Below are 14,048 nucleotides of genomic sequence, written 5' to 3'. Positions count from 1 at the left end.
GAGAGAAAGAGAAGGACGAGGAGGAGGTGGAGAAGGAAGAGGAGGAGGAAGAAGAGGAAGAGGAGGAGGAGAAGAAAGAGAGGGAGGGAGGGAAGGAAGGAGGGAAAAAAAAATCTGTCTCTGCCTTTTTTTGGTTTTTCAAGACAGGGTTTCTCTGTGTAGCCCTGGCTGTCCTGGAACTCACTCTGTAGACCAGGCTGGCCTCGAACTCAGAAATCCGCCTGCCTCTGCCTCCCAAGTGCTGGGATTAAAGGCGTACGCCACCACTGCCCCAGGCCTGTCTCAGCCTTCTTGAGTGGTGAGATTAAAGGTGTGTGCTATCACACCCTGCTACCAAAGGAAAGAAAATGCTTTTAATTAGACCTGAGAAATGCCAGTGTCTCCCTTATTGAATGTGTTGCTACTGTTGTGTGCCATTACCTGTGAGGGCATTTGGTTTTCATGCCCTAGAGATGGTCTCTGTGGCCCTTTTCCTCTCTGCTCAGCACAGTTGCAAAGGGTCCCTGTGTTAGTCCCAGAGATAGGGCAGAACCTTCATTTCTCTACCTTGCCTGTTTCTTCTTTGCCAGAATATACGCACTCTGGCTTTTTCCTCCCTTTATTTTTATTTTTCTTTTATGTGTCTGGGTGCTTCATGGAGGCTGGAAGAGGTTGTCAGATCCTCTGAGACTGGAGTCACAGGTGGTTGTAAAAAGCCACATGGGTGCTAGGAATTGAACCTGGGTCTTCCGGAAAAACAGACAGTGCTCTTAACCACTGAGTCATCTCTCCACCACCTCTCTGTTCCCCATGCTAAACACTTACCTCCTCTCTCCTTGGCCTCCTCTGCACTCACCCTACAACTAGGAACCATGCAGATAGTACTGGCCCATAGTTACAGAAGCCTCTAATCTTCCTCTCTGCCTGACTGTGAGCTATGCTAAGAGTGATGTGTTCAAATATAAAAGGCTGCTTTAAACAGATAAAATTTACTTCGAATTTGCTTAGTCCCAAGGAAATAATGGAACCTGGCTTTATGGACAGATGAGTGTAGACAGTAGACAGTGTAGAAGATTAATGGTTTACCCTGGGGCTGGGAAGTTGAAAATGTGTCTGCTGTGGTGTTCAGTAAATTTAAGAGACCAGGGTAAGCATCCATGATTAGTTTGTGGTCATTGAGACCCGTGTGTCTATGCATGTGTGTTGTTAGGCATGTAACCACATAGGCCTTAATATTGCCTGCTTGGTGTTGAAGTTAGAAAGAGTCTGTCTCTGGAAAAATAAAGTACCACATAAGAGAAACTAAAATCTTCCAGGTGGTCTGTGACCTTTAAGGCCCAAAGGAAGCATTCTCATTTTACAGGGTAGCAAATACAAACAATTTAATAAATGTTTACCATGTGCTACACACAACTCTTAGCATTCAGATGACATTTTGTTCAAATAGCAATTCTAAGCAGTGCCAGCAGTCTTATCTATATTTTATTGGCACTGGGAAATAAAACTGGGGTTCACAAATGCCAGGAAAGCTCTTTAAACTGAACCACGCCCTTACTCTCTGACACAATTCAAATGAGGAGTTGTGTAACTTGCTGTAGATGAACAGTGTCTAAGCAACTATGGGTCTAACTCAGGCACCTCAGGCCTGACCAGCAAGGAGCTAAGGTCTAACTCAGGTACCTCAAGCCTGACCAATAAGGATCTAAGGTCTAACTCAGGTACCTCAGGCTTGACCAGCAAGGAGCTAAGGGTCTAACTCAGGTACCTCAGGCTTGACCAGCAAGGAGCTAAGGGTCTAACTCAGGCACCTCAGGCTTGACCTGCAAGGAGCTAAGGTCTAACTCAGGCACCTCAAGCCTGACCTGCAAGGAGCTAAGGTCTAACTCAGGTATCTCAGGCCTGACCAGGAGGAGCTAAGGTCTAACTCAGGCACCTCAGGCCTGACCAGCAGCCCCCTTCCCATGCTACTGTAGTTCAGTCCATGGTACGTTCTCATACACGGTTTGCCTTGGGCTTATATTTTGTCTCTGATAATGAATGGGTGTTCTGATCATCAGACCATAGATATGGTCAAAGAAAGCAGTCCTAGTGAAAACCTTCTCTGTTAGGTGGAGGGGGGGGGAATGAATATGAATGAATGAATATACAAAGGCTGTCAATCTCAGGCCTCTGCTTACATGAATCATCATAGTAGATCATAAAACCAAATGCTCTTAGTTACCAAACTAACTCAGACTCTCCATACAGCATGCCCCCAGTCGCTCTCTCAGAGCAAGAAAAACAGCTCACCAGTTGGAAGAACATGGGTCCTCCCAATTCCCCACCCTCCTGACTCATCCCCTCCACCCTGCTCCTGTGGCCTGGCATAGCTCTGGCCTAACTGGCATAGGGTGAGATCAAGGTAACATTTACCTAGAGTGGGACTCCAGACTCGGGGCCCATTCTTGCTCCCTTTTCAACCACTCTACCCTGAAAATCTATTCAGCCAGAGGACAGGACAGGCTGCTGCAGAGAATAGCTGACTCTTTTGTGTGTAAGCGCTCATCTCTGAGACTGCAGAATCTAGGTGGCACCTGTCTGCTTTGTCACTATCTCCAAACCTTCAGCCAAGAATGGTGTTCTCCTGACAAGTAAAGAACAGATACACAGTTCTACCCACCAGATTTCAAAGACTCTGATTCTGTGCTAGGGAAAAATAAAACCAGCTAAGATCCCAGAGGGAACTAACAGATACTTGGCACACTGGAGCCCAGGAATGACAACACTGCCCTGGATTCCCCAATTACAATGAAGCTTTTCCTAGGTCCAAAAGCTCTGATCAAAGTCCAAGCTGAGTGGGGACTCAATGGGCTGCCACCTAGTGGCACTCAGGGCAACATGCAACTAACTGAATTCTTTCATCCTGGCTTTAGATGGAAACCAACTTTTCTTAAAGTTTCAAAGTTCTCATTTAAGATGGACTTTTCTCAGCTACTACAATCAAGGCAAAGACCCACGAAAAGGTTTAAGGCCCACTTTGATTCCAAATTAGGGTAAGTGCTACCTGGAGTTGCTGGAGTTGAGAGGGTCAGGTAGCTAGTATCCTACTAAAGGGCCAAGACATATCAAGATGTCACCACTCACAAGAAGCACCCAAACTGAAGCAGTGAAGAGCAGTACCTACCCGGATCCATATTATTATTCCAAGGAGACAAACCTGAAGAGAACGAGTTAGTAGAAAAGCAATTAGCTTCGAGAGACCAGTACCACTGAGAATTGAAATAATAAGAACCTGGAAGTTGCTGATCAAGCTGAGCTCAGAGTGGCAGGAAGAACTGCACACCAACACTAATTATAATACTTTCCTCCCACTGGGAAGCAACTATTACAGCCTGCAGATAGGGGCTCTCCAGCAGAGCTCTTCAGCATGTGGTATGCATATTGCTGGGCACATTCATAGGCACCCAAGAGCCATTTCTGTTTCCTAGGCAGCAAGAAAGGGATTGGTCTTCTTGAAGTCTCAAGTGAGGTTCTAGTACAGACAGCAGCCTGCAGGCCTAGCAGCCTTTCTTTTCTCCATCAGGTGAGGTTTTGTGACTCTTATGGAGCCCCAGAAACATTGATAAGGGAAGACAAGAAATGCATTTACTTGTGCTATGGACCCTTCCCTGCTTCTGTCTCCTCTGAAGATTTTTTTTAAGTGACTAGGGAAAGAACCTAGCACCTCCTACATATGAGGTAATCATTCTACTACTTACTGACCCACACACCTCAGCTCTTTCACAGTGGATTCTAGGCAGGCACTCTATCATGGAGACATACCCCCAGCTCCTCACTGTGGATTCTAGGCAGGTACTCTTCTACTGAGATACATCTCCAGCCCTCTTTTTATTTTTATTTATAGTAAAGAATTGGAAGTTTTATTAAAGATATTTTAATATAGGCTTAATCATGAAGATTAGGATAAGATTTGCTAAGAAGAAAGTAAGGCACACCCAAGAATACGGGCATGACTCTGCCTCCAGGGCCAACCACACTAGCTAAGCCTTCTATGGAAGTTAGAATTCACTACCTTGAGACTATACATCTTGACAGGCTCCAGAACTCCCTGGAAACCGGAGCTCCTAGTGAGGTCCTCTGAGACTTAGGAGGAAAATAAACCAGCAGACAGCCATTCTCAGCCAGGTCAGTGAGGCTGCTTTATAAACTAAACTTTGAAAGGAAGCAGTTCAAAGAATCTTGCCACATGGGAGTCACTCTTCCTTGACAATTTGGATAAGAGCGGGCCAAGCACAGCAGGCTAACCAGTCACACTCACGTTCAGACACACAGCCCAATGAGACTTAATGTGAATTCTGGACAAAGGAACTCCATCTTGCAGCAAGCTACGGTATTTCTGTATGTCATGCTGCAGGGAAAACATTGTTCTTCTCATGTTAGATGGTGTCTTCTGAGACCAACGGAAAAAGGGTAAAGATGGTACATAGACAAACATAACTGTGCCAGAGTTGGGTTTCATTTATACTCAGGCTGTGTGAGCCTGTGGTCACTTCAACACTAGGTACCCTCTGGACCCAGACCTGTATCAGTTTTGCCAAAGACTTAGACAAAGATGAAACAGGACCTTAGTTAAGAATAGGGTCAGTGACTTGGGGAAAATGCAGCCATGCACTATCATCTTCCACTCCCTAAGCAAGCCCTGTTAAACTCAATTTACTCATAGCCGCTGCTGTGAATCCCAGGGGAGAGGAGGAACAGATATTAATTGTATATCTCCTGGAAAAAGCCACAAGTCAGAGTCCAGTGAAATCCTTCCTTCCCTGCATCCCAGCATCTGAGTACAACACTTCTGATAATGTAGCCAGCATGCCTACGGTCTGCTCAGGATGAGTGAGGCAGAGAAAAAAAAGGAGGGAAAGGAAAAGGAAAACAATTACAGCTCTTCTGTCTGTAAATAGAAATTACAGACGCCAGGGAAGGCGTTCTGTTTTCTTCAGCAGCAAAGGAAGGGACAGCACTACTATATACCTAACCTGCAGGATGAGTCAATTCCATGACAACCCAACTGGTGAGGAACAGCCAAGCAGGAGGCTACTGGAGATGGGAGTGGAGGTTGAGCTGGAAAAAAAACTGACCAGAAAGATGAATGTACATTAATTCTCCCAAGCTCAACATCTTTCTTAAACTGGCTTCTGTATGTTGTAGGAATCGAAAGAGCAAGATACAGAGTAAGATCTGCATTTTTGGCCACTTGACCCCAGGAAATCTCCTCCTCTCTATAAACTTGATTTGTCTTTTTCTCACAGGAGTCCAGTATGGATCAACTTCTGTGTTTGAAAATGAAGACAGGAAAACTAACTACCATGCAAACATGGCCCTCCTGTATGAACAGGGCTGACACAGTGGCCACTGGGCCTAGACTTTGCTAACTGGTTCCATGCTTTTCTTCTAGGATCCTGAGCTGTGGAGCTGTAGAGGGTGCTTATGTGACCACACCCTCTGAAAATCCTGAGTCTAGAAATCTCTGAGGGTCAGAAATGTCACAAGTTAGTTGCCACATCTACAAAGCTATGACAAATTTCAGCCATGTGTACAACTATATGCTAAGTCCCATGGTTCCTCTAACGCCTCTAAACGTTGAGGAGATCTTAGGGCTACAGGATACACACCTACACCTATCAAGAACCAGGAGGGGATCTAAACCAATAGAATGTTTGCTGCTCCTGGAGGCAGTGGAAACTGGGAGAATGGAAGCCTAAAAATGAGGTGGACTAAAGTCCCATGTGATAGCTAACTTTATTCAGAGTGTCAGACAATTTTTACCTAGAGGGCTAAGAAAGGTCTTCTGGGAAAAGTTCTCAAGAGTTCGAGCTGTATATAATCATAAGGACAAGCTGCATATGGCAAAATATGTTTTCCCTCCCATAGAGGCATATAATCAAATAACAACAGCCAGTTGTAAAGAACAATCTGAAGTGAACGCATTCTTATCCGCCACACCTGAGGCTTGAAAAAACATTCCAAGAACAATTCCATGTCTTTGAAGAAACTGAAGTCACAAGACTTTTTCTTGTCTTGTATTCCTGGAGTTTTCACATGACTCCATTCTTGGACTGTGTTCAGACAAAGGCCCTCTGCTGTCAGCACTAGCTTCTAGAAGCAAGGCAGGGACAGAGGTTGAGATGAAGCCTTACAGTAGAAAGTCTCCATCCTGGGGCTGGAGAGCTGGCTCAGTGGGTAAGGGGACGTGCTGCTGTTGCAGAGGACCCAAGTTAAATTCCCAGTACCTATGACTATACCTTCAGCTCCAGGGGATCTAACGCCTTCTTCTGGTCTCCAACGGCAGCAGGCACACATGTTGTGCACAGATATTTATATGAAGGCAAAACACTCATACACATAAAGTAAAATATTAACAAGGGGAAAGAAATAGGTTTCTGAATCCCAGCAGCCAGCTGCTGTCTAGGATCTGCTCTGTTTTCACTCTTCCTCACAACCCCCTTTTAGAGGAAAAGATTCAAGTCCAGACTGAGGCCGCAGAGTCTGGCCACAAGCTGAATGAGATACCACGGAGCCCCGGTTGTTCCCAATATGCCTGTTGCCTGCCTAGCTTGCCAGGCTGTTTGGCTGATTCTGACTCACCTGTCAAGGAAAATGTGTTTTCTACAGAGCAAGAGCAGGAAGAGAAACGGTGTTGTGGACCAGATAATCGATATTACCTGTTATCTTTCAATCCTTTTTAGGGGGTGTATGTAGGGGGGAAGCAAAGGTTGAATCTAATGCCTCCTATATGCTATGCAAACACTCTAACCCTGAGTGACACCCCAAGGATTCCTTTTCCTTTAAAACAACCTGCATAGTACTGACCAGTCAACAAAGAACTCCAGGTAGCCTTCATTTGGTTTCTCCAGCTTCGGTGTCCCCATTTCTGCTTTCACTCCCACCAAGATGTCTGTATGACCCTGTAGACACATCCAAGAATCCTTCTCAGGAACGGCCACACTCCTCTTCAAGACAGCTGTGGTGTTTCGGCTTGGGATACGGTATTCTAAGATGAAGAGTGCTTTGGGTCTGGAGAGATGTATTCTCCCAATACGACTAAAGGACTTCGGTCTCCTCTGGACCAATGTGCCCCCCCCCCCCCCCAAGACAGCAGGGCCTGTGCCTGACCCATTTCTCCACCTGGGTGTGAACGGTGGCCACAGAACTTACCAGCTTGACTCTGGCAGACCCACTGGTGTTAGACACCACATCAGTCTCTACTTCAACACATCGGTAGTCCTCACAGCTACGGCCATCCACCCGAAGGTCTTCCTAAAGGAACAAGGTTCTAGTTGTGATCCCAAACTCTCAGGCTCCCTTCTAGAAATACACAACCTCCTTTTCTCTCAGTGGTTCACCCCAAATTTTGTCCTCACACTACTAACAATGCTACCAGCTACTCACACTGCTAACAATGCTACCACTCACACTGCTAACAATGCTACCAGCTACTCACACTGCTACTCACTCACACTAACAATGCTACCAGCCACTCACACTGCTAACAATACTACCACTCACACTACTAACAATGCTACCAGCCACTCACACTAACAATGCTACCACTCACACTACTAACAATGCTACCAGCCACTCACTCACACTAACAATGCTACCACTCACTCACACTGCTAACAATACTACCAGCCACTCACACTGCTAACAATGCTACCAGCCACTCACTCACACTAACAATACTACCAGCCACTCACACTGCTAACAATACTACCAGCCACTCACTTACACTAACAATGCTACCAGCCACTCACTCACACTAACAATACTACCAGCCACTCACTCTACTAACAATACTAACAAGCCTAATATGAGGAAAAGACTCAGAAGTGACTTTTCCTGCAGTTAATGATGAGAAAACTGTGGTTTCATGTCAGATGTTCCTGACTACAAAGGCCTGCATGTACAGAATACATGCATTAAAGCAAGCAAAGTGGACACAGACAGACAGACAGACAGACAGACACACACACACACACACACACACACACACAAATCTGCAAGACTATGCTTTGCTAGAGCTACAGACACAACTGTCTCAACCTGAGCCCTGTTTACTTCAAATCTGTTCTACAAGACCTGTTACACACAATCCAAAACATTAACCTTCTAAAATAAAGTCAACAAATTAATCCAGGTGAGCTACTTGATTCTGTTATTAGGCACTAACACAGCTATGCCTGTTCCCGTAGGTACTATGAATGCTTTTCCCACATTGCTGAAGGGAAATATACAAATTTCCACCTGGTCCTTACAGAACAGTGTGTTAACACCTGTTGTATGAGACAGCTTCCAGGGTAGCTACATGCTGCCTGTCCCTTATGCAATTCTACTTATGTTTTTCATTGTTTACTTATGTGTTTCATTGTTAACAACACAATTCATAGATATCTTTTTGATGTTGTGCTATGATATTTGTCATTCCCAAGCATGTTGGTGTTTTTAGGTTGGCTTTGTGCCTTTTAATCCTTTTATATTTTTGACAACACAGAATGTTCTAGCCATTGGTTAGTTTTTCCTGCCCTTCCCCAAGGAGCCCTGGTTCCTCTGACTGGCACTGGCAGACAGTATTCAAAAACCAGGATATGGGTGCTAAATTTGCTGTAGAATTCTAGAACAGTTCAGCAAACAGAACTAGAAAGAATATATACTAGCCATTAGGTCTTCATTTAGTTCCCCATCTATCAAGAAGCCAGGAGTTCAAATCTTCCCACTTCATGTTCCAGGCTTTTTTCCTTACTTGTAACTTTTTTCTCTGAGTCCCAGTACCAAATCTCTAGAGGTGGAGGTAGGGAGAAACCTGACTGTCACTATCTATCCCAAATTTCCATGTATCTTTTCCTTCAGTATGTACATTGTTTCAGGGCTGCTAACCATTCTCCCCAGAGAAATAAACTTTGCAGTAGAGTACAGTTAGATACAATGTCTCAGTTTTCTCTTGACCTTCCTTACCTATAATCACAATATTTATTTGTAAACTAGACCCATTTGCAACTACTTATATTTCAGTTTCACTGATCCTGGTTACTTTTAATTTCTTATTTACTTTTACAGGTTTATGGAATGTCACTGTGATTCCACCAGTCAAATAGCTGAGTAACAACCTCTTCCCTTAATCTACTTATGTTCTTTCCATGCCCCCCTTCTTCTCACTTCTTTCCCATCTACCCTTGGCCAACAATGGATCTCTTATTGAGATCCAGTTTATCTTGTATTTCCTCCATTCAAATGAACAGATGTTTTTATACCCCCCTTTTAAATTAAGCATTATTTTTTAAAATATTTTTTATGTATATGAGTACACTGTTGCTGTCTACAGGCACAGCAGAAGAGGGCATCAAATCCCATTACAGATGGTTGCGAGCCACCATGAGGTTGCTGGGATTTGAACTCAGGACCTCTGGAAGAATAATCAGTGCTCTTAACCACTGAGCCATCTCTCCAGCCCCTAAATTAAGCATTATTACAAAAAGCACACATTTATTTAAATCTGGCATTTGGACCTCTCTTTTGAAACAACTTAGATTTCTTGTGACAATGATCTAGTGTTGGGGTAATAAATATAAAGTGTGGCATATCATTTTACATGTTTTTTTTTAATTATATTTACTTTATGTGTATGAATGTTTTGCCTGCCTGTAAGTATGTGTATCACATTTAAGCCTGGTGCCATGGATGTCAGAAGGCAGCACTGGCTCTCAGTAAGTGAAGCTTCATATGGTTGTGAGCAGTTGTGGGTTCTGGAAACTTAACCTGAGTTCACTGAAAGAGCAGGAAGTGTTCCTGTCATCTTTCTAGCCTTCTACACATTCTTTTTACACTTGTCTTTCTTCAACCACTTAAGTATATAACAAATAAAGCCAACACAATGCATACAATAAAATGCCACAAGCCATCTCACTAAGATCTTCCTCATTCTTCATAAATACCCTAGAAAACATTTTTTAAAATTAATTCATTCATTTTATTTTATGTATGTCTGTGCACAGGTGTGTGCTTGATGCTATAAGAGGTCAGAAGCAGGCATCAGATTCCCTGGAATTGGAGTTATGGATGATTGTGAGCCACCAAGTCAGTGCTAGAAACAGCTCTGTAAGAACAACGGATACTCTTAATCACCAAGATATCTCTCCAACCTATTTTCCTTCCTTTTTTTCTTAAACAAAGAAACAAACAAACAAGGGGCTGGAGAGATGGCCCAGTGATTAAGAACACATCCCGGACTTCAGTTGGATTCCCAGCAACTCCAGCTCCAAGGGATTCAATGCTTCTGGCATCTGCTGGCACCTGTACTCACTTGTGCATATAACAACACATATAATTAAAACTAATAATGAGGGCTGGAGAGATGGCTCAGTGGTTAAGAGCACCAACTGCTGTTCTGAAGGTCCTGAGTTCAAACCCCAGCAACCACATGGTGGCTCACAACCACTCGTAACAAGATCTGACACCCTCTTCTGGAGTGTCTGAAGACAGCTACAGTGTACTTACATTAAATAAATAAATAAATAGAATTAAAAAAAAAAACCTAATAATGAGTCAGGTGGTGGTGGCGGCAGCAGTGGCGCACGCCTGTAATCCCAGTACTTGGGAGGCAGAGGCAGGCGGATTTCTGAGTTCGAGGCCAGCCTAGTCTGGAGTGAGTTCCAGGACAGCCAGGGATACACAGAGAAACCCTGTCTCAAAACAAAACAAAACAAACAAACAAACAAAACCAAAAAAAACCCAAAAAAACAAAAAAAAACCAAAAAATAATAATGAACTTCATCAGGTTCTCAAAGGGGAGTGGATATTCTCCAAAGGAGAGGGGGAAAACAAAGAAAGACTACTGCCATCCAAGACTGAAGGATCCGTTTTGAAAGTCAACAAGGAAGGAAACAATTTCTGGCATCATGATGGATGGTCCCTGACTTTCAGTACAGACTGGAACACCTCAGACTGAGGGGCTTCTGGATGCTGGGCTAGCTCCTGGTGACTTGCACAGCAGTTACCCACATGATTATAACAACTCTGCTACTTGAAAATGGTATATGATAATTGGTGCTACTACTTCAACATACTCAGGAGGGTTCTAGACTAGAAATAGCTCTCAAAGATGACCCTTTAGTTACCTTGCTTTGATATGGCAAATACCTCAGCATTTCTTACAGGAGACTTCAGATTTAAGGGTCTTCCTTCTAGAAAATAACTTTATCTGGCCTAGCTTTGCAGGCCCAGTCACAAGAAATGGCAGGTAAAACTCGATGGCCATTGTTATTTCACTTTCTAAGCTCCCTGAGCAGCTCTGCCTCTTTTTGGAAGGATACGGCTCAATAAGGCCACAGACATGGGCACAGGCTTTCTGTGCCATGGGTTTTTGAATGGAAAGGGCAAAAGGCTAAGCAGGAAATGTGCCGGGGATTAGTTCCAGGTCTGAATGGTCAGACTGACTTCTCAGTCTCATTACAGAAGACCAGACTCAGGTAAAGATCAAGCTAAAGGAACTAGAAAAGGAACAGAAATACAGAAAACAGCAGCTGAGCTATGCCTTCCTCCAACAGCCAAGTACAAAGCAATGAAACAGCTTTGACAAACCCCAAGAAAGCCTTTTTATCAACAGCCCTAGCCTGGTCTGGCTATAAGGCCAGCTTTAACACCTATTAGAACAGACCAGCCCGTTGGGCTTATAGCTCTGGAGTGGCCACCTGAGTGGCCACACCTAACAGGGCCCCGGGTAGGTGTGTGATCCAAGGCATGCCACACGGGGTGACCAGCTCTATTGGATGCCTGATCTAATTAAAAGTTGTTAGACTAGTGCAACATGGTAGCACACACCTTTATTCCAAGCACTCAGGAGGCAGAGGCAGGTAGATCTCTATGAGTTTCATGGCAGCTAAAGGTAAATCCCTGTCTCAAAAAACCAAAAAGTTGTTAGGCCATGATGTGATTGAGAAGCCATGCAAAATTAAAGGTATGGAGTTTGGGCAGGGAGGATAGGACAAACTTTACCAAGATGGAAGGGAAGCTGGACAGCAAGAGACCACTGAGAAGGGATATAGTTTGGGGAAGAAAAGCAGACAAATCACCAGAGATGGTCACAAATCATTATGGTTCTTATGAGAGAAAGTACAAGGAAGCTTTGGATGGAAGATTTCCAGTTTTTACAATGAACCCACTTTTTCCTCAGGTCATTTAAGATTTTCTGAGTCTGTAGAATCTAAATCCCAACACCTCTTCATGTGTCATCATGAACACTAGGGATATGGAATGACAAAGTTACACGTCTGACAAAAAAAAAATTAGTCACCATGAAAACTAGGGATGTGGAATGAATGGTTCAGGACAAAGCCACACTTCTGACAGAAAAATTAAAAACTAAAACGGAAGCCCCACCCCCAGGACTGACTACTTTAACATTCCCATACAACCCATTGTGCATATACACCACTATTACTAATCCTGATCTTGAACTGAGTTGTGGGTTTGGATTTTTATTATTCAAGTTTAATATGAAACCTATTGACTAAATTTTGGCATTTCTTACTCTATACAAAGTAGAGAAGGTAACAGTATGTCATATGATTTTAAAAATAACACGCCCTTCACATGCATTATGTAGTTTAAATGGAAACAGGTTGCCTTACTATGATGGCTACATCACAAGATCAACTGAAGGGAGAAGGCTCGTAGGAGACTAGATGATTGATGGTTGCCAGATGAACATTCTTCACTTCTTTTGAACGTTCAAAAGCAGGACTGAGCCCAGATCGTGGTATTCATTGTAGCTACCCAAAGATCTAAGCGCCCGACAAGTAAAACAGGTAAATCAACAATTATACCACAGACTACCAGTCTGCTTTGAAAAAATTCACCAAGGCAGGACTTATATGAGTTACATACCAGCCTTGGACACAAAGCTCTCCTCCTCAAAAAGCAAACCAGCGGGCTCCCCAACCCCCAAAACAAAACTAAACAAAAAAACAAACAAACAAACAAACAAACAAAAAAACAAGGAATGCGGTTCCGTGGTAGAATGTCTGCCTAGCACACACAAGGCCATCATGTTCAATCACCAGCACCGCCAAAAAGAAAAACACTTCCTATTCTTCTCTAATTGTAAGCAATATATATATGTAAGGGTGGTTTTTCTTGAGATTGGGTCTTTATAGCTCAGTTAGGCCTTAAACTACTGATTCTCATGTCTCCACTTCCCAGCCGCTGGGATTACAGGTGTCAGCCACCAAGGCCTGGCGCATGCTAGGCAAGCACTCTACTACTGAGATGCATATTTCCTTCTTTCCTCTTTTTAGGGGGTGTGTGGCGTGTGGTGTTTGCCGTCAGTATATATTTTAAAGTCCTTTCCCCCCTCGGATACATGGCCTCTGTGTGCAAAGTCACTAGAGTCCATCCACGTGCCGCAATTCTGATTACAGGACCTCGGGCACTGCACTCTCAGCGCGTGCAGAGGCCACAAGGACATTCCTTCATTAAACTGCAGCCTCAGGAACCGCCCGCCGCTCGCTGATGAGCTAGGAATCTCCACCATCCCGAGAGCTATGGCGATCTAGGTGTACTGGAAGCACGCTCGCCACAGCACAAAGCCTCGGGCGTCCGTCCTGACCACGTGGCCGCCCCGCACCTCCTCCCTGCGCAATATGGCCTGCACTCTTGGCCGCCACCTCTACCTGCACTCCATGAACGATGTAGACCTTCTCTGCCTCGCTTAGCGCCACCGACGCCATGCTGCTCAGCTCACCGGGCGCGCTAGCGTGTCATCAGCCCGCGCCTCTCCCCACCGCGCCTGCGCGTCATCAGCCCGCGCGGTGGCCGCTCCCGCAGCCGCGGCTGCCGCCACCGCCTGGAGCTCCATGGGCCTCTCCTTCGCGCCGCCCCGTGTGAGGCCGAGTCCTGCAAGCCGTGGCGCCCGGTGCCCGAGCCATCGCGGACGCTGGAGGCTGAGCCCCGGGGCAGCAGCAGGCGGCGCGGGACTGCTAGCTGCCTCCAGATTGACGGTCAGTGCCGTGGGGAAGCCCCAGGAGGAGGGAGGCGCGGGG

At 44.8% G+C, this 14,048-nt stretch overlaps 2 protein-coding genes across 3 annotated transcripts in view; one reads left to right on the top strand and one right to left on the bottom strand.

Moving 5' to 3' along the window:
• Exosc7 (exosome component 7) overlaps positions 1-13,805 on the bottom strand; it is a 24,859-nt gene extending 11,054 nt beyond the window's left edge. Inside the window, exons 1-3 of the mRNA XM_031345851.1 lie at positions 13,680-13,805; positions 7,171-7,272; positions 6,826-6,920 (exon numbers count right to left, since the gene is read on the bottom strand). Coding sequence (XP_031201711.1) covers positions 6,826-6,920; positions 7,171-7,272; positions 13,680-13,736 — 254 coding nt within the window. The 5' untranslated portion in view covers positions 13,737-13,805. The remainder of the gene's footprint in view (positions 1-6,825; positions 6,921-7,170; positions 7,273-13,679) is intronic.
• Positions 13,790-14,048, top strand: part of Zdhhc3 (zinc finger DHHC-type palmitoyltransferase 3) — a 48,635-nt gene continuing 48,376 nt past the window's right edge. The window contains exon 1 of one of the 2 annotated variants that reach the window (XM_031345844.1): positions 13,790-14,006. The gene's annotated coding sequence lies outside the window, so the exon portion shown is untranslated. The remainder of the gene's footprint in view (positions 14,007-14,048) is intronic. The other variant, XM_031345847.1, reaches the window with a different exon arrangement.

The sequence above is a fragment of the Mastomys coucha genome, unplaced genomic scaffold, assembly GCF_008632895.1.
Source record: "Mastomys coucha isolate ucsf_1 unplaced genomic scaffold, UCSF_Mcou_1 pScaffold23, whole genome shotgun sequence".
Classification (NCBI taxonomy): Eukaryota; Metazoa; Chordata; class Mammalia; order Rodentia; family Muridae; genus Mastomys; species Mastomys coucha.
Note: the sequence above shows the minus strand (reverse complement) of the source record. Positions and strands in the feature narration are given on the sequence as shown.